Below are 6,915 nucleotides of genomic sequence, written 5' to 3'. Positions count from 1 at the left end.
CCATCTCTGTCTTTTGAATGTAGATTACAAGATCATTTCTAAAGCGATTACTTTTACGTCTCTACGATTACGTCTCTAAAGTCCTTGAGCACATTGTTCAACCGGACCAGACTCGTTCTGTTCCGGGCCGAAGTATTTTTTTCAAATATTACTCTTTTGCGCGACGTCCTACTGACTGCATTCAACGGACTAATGAGTCTGCCATTTTTGATAAGTCTTGACCAAGAGAAGGTGTCTAAGGAATTAGTTAAAGAGATGAACTCAATTCTTTACTGCTTTAGTTGGATCGGGAAAGATAAAGCGAAGCGTCATGCACTAATATCTGGCATTGAAATGGGAGGACCCAAGGTGCTAGAAAAGATCAATGAGGGCTTTGAAATGAGCATCTGCCACAATTTTAATCTATAAGCACTTTTCATTTATTCAGTTTCATTCTGGAAAAACGTGAGAGTTTTTCATTATCGATTACTTTGTATTTGACTAATATTCTCCAGGAAAATGAAAAGGAAAATGAAAATGAAAATGAAAATGTGGAATACTCTACCACCTCTGGATAAATCACTATCCAGCAGATACACACAAGCAAAACCGACTGAGTTATCCAGTGGATAGCGTTTTCCATCTTTCGAATAACTGGGGCCTGATTTAATTTCAATTTTCTACGTTCATTAGTTAATTAAAAGTTAAAAGTTCTTTAATATTCAAGCAAGACACACCTACACAGCCTTACAAATCAATGGATGGTCTGACACCTGGAACGGTACTATCTATCACAACGATTACATCATGTTCTCTTACACATAGGATTAACGTATAGGCAGCTTGAAATATCTTTAAAATAGCAGCATAGCATGGTGTCAAACGTGACAAAACCAATACAGCATTACCGACGTGCACGCTACGCGTACCCAGTGTACTACAAATTGAAGAAAATCTTTAACTATCGCCTTTCATTTTTGACATTTCCTCCATTTATGATTTTAACGCAAAACTCTGAAGGTATAGATAGCAAAAACGACAAAAAGAAAGAAATTATTATTCAAACTATCATGCCATGCCATAGCACTTAAACTTTCCGAGTGTGTGGTAACCTTGCTCTCCTGCATTTCCAGTATCTCCAAACCTGAGTTGTTTAACTGGAAGGTTTGTCTTGTCAGCGAGAAGACCGCTGTCTTCACGCCAGACAAGGTCGTTGTTATCACAATTACAAACTTGGCTTCGTGATGCACAGGATCCAGTCATCCCGCATGCGCATTTGGCACTACCAGGTGATGCTCCACCCCAGTATGCCATCTTTCTTGATTCACGTGACACCCAAAATCCATAAGGACCGCTGAACCAGAAACTTGAACCGTGGCACTCGTACTTGATAAATTGTTCACAGTTTGAGGAGACCGTGGTGAGCATCGCCAGCTGAGACAGACTCGCTCCAATGTAATGAACGTCACGTGAGTAACAACCAGCTGCTTCACATCCCTGGACATGCGTTCTTCTTTCACTATCGTGACTGATGACTGTCACTCCAATTCCATTCTTGTCAGTCATGTCACAATACACAGTAAATGGTGCCAGACCTCCCACGCCATCTGGATCAATAACAAAATTTCCACTCGCACTGCCAACAAATTTTCTTACATCGGAACATGACTTCAGAACTCTCTGGCGGCATTTGTATCCTTCACCAATATATCTGTCACAGCTGCACATATATGCGCCGAGTTCGTTGGTGCATTTGGCATGCTGATCACAGCTATGCGTCTTTCTTTCACATTCATTAACATCTGTCAAAAATGGCATTAAATAATAACATCAGTTAGTAATTCTTCAGCTCAAGTAAGAGGTGTGTGTTTGAGCATCGAAAGACGCGTATGGAAAAGACGACCAGATTGTGCGGCACAGTAAGTGCCCATGATATAGAAATAACTGGTGCTTAACTAATTATTGGAATATCTCTCAAAGTACAGAAGAAGTCTTGAGTTTAAGAGAGACTGAAGATTTTACTTTCAAACTGAGAGGGTCCTGAAGGTGTAAAATAGAAACTGTGTATTTTCAATGAAGGCGGGAAAATGAGATTTGGTTTTCTGGATATGGGAATTGGCCACTGGGAATAGGAAACGAAGGATTGAGGCAATGTAATTCGATTTCAAGTACCAGAATCCTACACGTTTTGCTTGTGTCATGCTAATTAGAGCTATTGTTGTTGTTGTTTTTTTTACCACGCTGGAAATACAAAATTTAAATGAGAAATAAATAAATAAAAACAAACAGAGAATTCTGGTAGTTGCAGTCAAATGACGATATCGTGAAAATTGCCTATTCTGAGTGTGCGTGCTCTCCATGTATGTGTGCCGATTGTGTGCCTGGTTCTCAGTATATTCTTCATGTAACTCTTATTATATACCTCAAAGCACAACAAAATTGTCATTGCCGAAATCAAATATATTACGAAAGGAATAATACTGCAATACACACGGAGAATTGTAAACTACAGATCTCCCTAAAATGTTCAATAAGAGAACTAGCGAAAACAATCCGTCTCAATACTGGAATAGAGGATTGCAGCAAAAAGAAATGATTCGCCGATTGTGGTATGGAAGTATTTTACATCGATTTCTTCGAGCGGGGAATCCTACGCAAGGCGACTGCATTCAGTATGTCCTTACACGAAAGGGGGGGAAAGGGGGGGATGATTAGGATTAGCTCCTCGTTTCGCTGAAATAAAGTTAGTTCAATAAGACTTAACTTCACAAACTCGAAACAATAATAACGGCAAGTGACTAATTATTGATCCAGTGACTGCTGTCTTAGAACGAGTATGCTAATTGCTAATTGGCCATTCGACGTACGGGTTGGGTCCTCTCGTGGTTGCACTTACTTTTTTGGTGCCAGCTTTTATGCGTAGAAACATCAACACAGGAAATCTAAAACGAAAAAAAAATCATGAGAAAGGCGAGCGTCGAAATGCACCAAAGAATTCGGTAACTATTAATAATTTGCAATCTTCAACCGTATGTTGCATTAAAATGAAACAATAACTTCATCCAACCTTTACTGGGCCATAGTAATGTGATCCTTTCTTTTTCTTAAAATCACTTGGCTTCGTTTCTCTTGTTTCATTATTCAGCTGGCAAATTCGCCCACTGCCACCAGATTCCGCAGGATGAACGTTAAATGACTTGCATTTGCTAGATCCCAGGCATTTCAGGTGACATTGAAATTCGTCTGAAACGACAGCTGTATACAGAACATGACCAAACAAGAAATGTCCTGGAAAAAAAGAAAACTGTCATTCAATGATGACACAAATGAATGTATTTTTAAATTGCGGGTTATAAACGAAGTAAAGAAGTGGTCTTCGCACTGATCTAAATAATTAATTTTCTCTTATAGACACCTGAGCGGCTTCAACGAGATTCGAATCCGTGATCTCTTCGATGCCGTGAGGTAAAGCGACAGTTCGAGCTTTGTGTTTTTAAGTTCGCAGCTATACACGCTTTTAACAAGTCTAATATATGCCGTTTTCCGGTAATGACGTCAAACTCATGCTTTTAAAATTATTCAGAAATGTACAAAGGCTTCAAACAAGAAAAGAAATCGGAAAAGGTTTTAGGCCTTTGTACATTTCTAAATAAAATTTGAAAGGAAGAGTTCGACGTCATTAGCGGAAAACGGCATATATTAGACCTATTAAAAGGGTGTATAACGGACGGCAAACTGAAGCAGTGAAAAGATGAGAGTCTAAAAACTTGAAGATGCTGAAAGTACCACAGAAAAACGTTGTGGCAGATTTCGCTCTTTTTCTCCATAAGCCAAAGCAGAAATTACACACACACACACACACACACACACACACACACACAAAAAAAACGCTTACTTAATCATATTTCCTAGAAAAGGGGAGAGTGATAAATCATGTCTTGTTTCGATTAGGTCGTTCTCGTCTTTTGTTTTTTTTGTTTTTGTTTTTTTCTTCGTTTGCGGTAGAAAGCGTTTCCAAATTCTGGGTAAGTCTGTTGGAAAAAAAACACAAAACAAAACAAACAAACGCGACTAGTTCTTCTTCTCTTTTTCCTTTTTTGACTCGGCACGAGGGAGTCGGGTAGAGGTCCGGCGCTGGACTAGAAAACCCCTTGCTCGGTTACGCTCTACCCCTGAAGATTCGCAGCCATTTACGAGCTTAATGGTGTCTCAGTCAGCTTATCTTTACCTTCGGGATAGTTGGATTTGCCTTGTCGAATCTGTGTTTCCTATGCCATGGGGATTTCTTTAGTTTTTTCCATATATTTTTAAAGAACGAAGATTCTAGTGTAAAGATTTTACACATTTATTTTTCCTATTTTTAAGAACGAATAATTTCCATGGTCAAGTATTTGTTCATCTCTCCTCCTTGATTATGTTTATCGTACACCTACTATCTGGCTGTTTCTGCTGAAATTAAGGTTTTAATTTCACACAGAGTTTGGTTCATTTGTTAACCTTATTATAGGGTTGAGATTTTGCTTTGTGAATTTCTCCTCCTCATTTTGCAGACTAACTTTAACTTTTTTCTATGATTTTTTCCCCAACTCACCATCCACGCACACAATATTCCCCCCAACAACTTGCTAATTAGTGAGTGTTTTAGTTAGTGGAGAGGAACCCCTTCTTGTAAGGAGGATTGTTTTGTCGACGACATTAAGGAAGCCACAAAGGTTGCTAGTGAAACTGCTGCCATTATTTGTAAAAAAAAAAAAAAAACAGCTGCTCGCTGAGCTACGCACAAGTCACATCTCCCAGGCAGCGTTAAGACCCTAGATCTCTATGACGTTGATGACATCAGAACCTGGAGAACAATGTGTACCAGGTGCAACATTGCGAGGACTCCCCTGTGCCCGCTACCGTGCTGCTCTCTAACAATTTGAACTTTTGTTTGTCTCCTTTTGACTTTTTTTTGTTGAATATATAACAAGCTTTTAGTTATTATTTCTCATTAACAAGGGATCTAGTGCAATTGACCAGGCTGTAATGGTCTCCCTGCCTAATAATTCTATAAGTATTTTATTCTAGTTAGACGAAGCTAAATCAATAAAAAAATAAATTAAATGAGAGTCCTGCACGGATGCTACAATTTTTTTTGTGTGGTACTCGTGCATTACCTCTGCTTTTTTTTTAATTGATAAAAAAGTTAAGATTATTTTCAAAGAGATTCGATTGCGTGTCTTCACCAAATGTTCTTTCGATCTCACAGAATTGTGTTTTCCCTCGAATAAGTTGTCTCGAAATTTTTCCATGTATATCATTAATAAGTCATCACATGATATTCTATCCCAAGTGCTTATCAATAATGCGATTACCGGTACTTATTGTTAGGAACGGTCTTTCAGTTTGTTTCAGGATTTTCTTATTTGCGTTCACCATCCGATGATTAGAGGCGCTATTTTGAGCTAACTTGGGTTCGGACCCCAGTTGGCCAACCATGTAATGCATTTATTGACTGCGTGACACCCCAACCTAGGCAACTGACGTGGAATATAAAGTCAAGTATAGAAATCCCTTGGCAAGGTGACAACATTAATTATTGACAACTTTAAGTGGGAAAATTTAAATACCTACAGAAAATATGCTTAAAGAAATAACAAAGATGTTATTGTAATAAAGTAAGGGGCACCCTTGTTAGAAAACATGGTAAAAGAGACTTAAAGGTCTCTATATATTTTTCCTTCACGTATCTCTTGTGAAAAAAATGATTTCAACTCTCAAGTTCCAAATCCTTAATTTTCTGCTGATCCCTTTTTTCAAAATTTTGTTTAAGTAATTTGACAAGAGGCCTCTTTATAGTAAAATTTCCGTATCCTAATCATTTAGATCATCGTTTCCTTATTACTGACCAACGGGAGCAATCCGTATAGAGCAAGAGAATGAGTAAGTTTTCAGCAGTAATTGTGGCAAAACCGGCGAAATGCCAAATATTTCCGAACTGACCGTAGAAAGAAACGCCAGCAAGGAAGAGGCTCAGAAAAAGATATCTTTCAAGCTTCTTAGATCTGGACATTTAAGTGGCCACGGGCATCTTTTCAAATGCAATTTAAAACAAAATTTAAATTGACTGCATATTGGATACTGTAAAAATGTGGGAATTTCAAGAAGGCTCCAGTGTTAGATTAGAAAGGTGAAAGGAAGGCTCTTATAACCTGAAGCAGAGCGTAGGAAATTAAGTGTGGATAGGTGAAACAGAAACTTCTGAAATTTCACAGGCAATAAGTTTCTTTCATAGTTTCTTGGCCTTTCAGTGTGGGTTGGTGAAACTGGTAAGAAAACATATTTTGAATTGCTGTGTTTCACCCAAATGAAAACGTAAAACTTTGAAGACGCATCAGCGTGAATAAGGCCAGTGCAGACAGATGCAAAACCTCACGGGTTGTAGAGCAAGGTTGTAGAGCAAGGATGGACAGGCATCATTATGCCCGGATACAATTACGTGATAATAATGATCAGACAAGCGCTGTTTAGTTAATGACTGAAATCGAAATCGGACTGGCTTTCAAAGAAAATGAGATGAAAATGGAAAATCATGAAAGCACGTTAGAGTAACATAGCGGATGGGACTTAAAAAGAATTAAGGTGAATAATTTTGCATTGATATTTATAGCGAGGAATTAGAGCTAGATAAATGCTACCAAAAACGAAGACTTTCAAAACATGTTGGAAAGCTTTTCGAACTTACAAAGGGAATAGAAATTGGTTAAAAAAAAATCGGGAGAACAAGAATAGAAGGATTTGAGAGAAACCGGAGGGAGACAAACATACGGCAACAACGATGAATAATTTGTTCACCTCTTGTTCTGAATTAAGTGAGCCATTAATTTAAGTCGGCATGAGCTTCGCTCAAAACGGCTAATGTTTCGACATGATTTTCCGCTTGTCTTTGACGAATTA

General features: G+C 38.3%; 1 protein-coding gene across 2 annotated transcripts in view; it reads right to left on the bottom strand.

Annotated features, from left to right (window-relative positions):
• Nucleotides 1-498: 498 nt before the first annotated feature.
• The window catches only part of LOC137975104 (contactin-associated protein 1-like), a 22,086-nt gene continuing 15,669 nt past the window's right edge, over nucleotides 499-6,915 (bottom strand). For both annotated transcript variants that reach the window (XM_068822174.1, XM_068822166.1), the window contains exons 2-4: nucleotides 3,047-3,267; nucleotides 2,876-2,921; nucleotides 499-1,781 (exon numbers count right to left, since the gene is read on the bottom strand). In XM_068822174.1, the coding sequence (XP_068678275.1) occupies nucleotides 1,048-1,781; nucleotides 2,876-2,921; nucleotides 3,047-3,267 (1,001 nt within the window). In that variant the 3' untranslated portion in view covers nucleotides 499-1,047. The remainder of the gene's footprint in view (nucleotides 1,782-2,875; nucleotides 2,922-3,046; nucleotides 3,268-6,915) is intronic.

The sequence above is a fragment of the Montipora foliosa genome, chromosome 1, assembly GCF_036669935.1.
Source record: "Montipora foliosa isolate CH-2021 chromosome 1, ASM3666993v2, whole genome shotgun sequence".
Taxonomy (NCBI): Eukaryota; Metazoa; Cnidaria; class Anthozoa; order Scleractinia; family Acroporidae; genus Montipora; species Montipora foliosa.
This window is presented reverse-complemented; position numbering and strand designations above follow the sequence as displayed.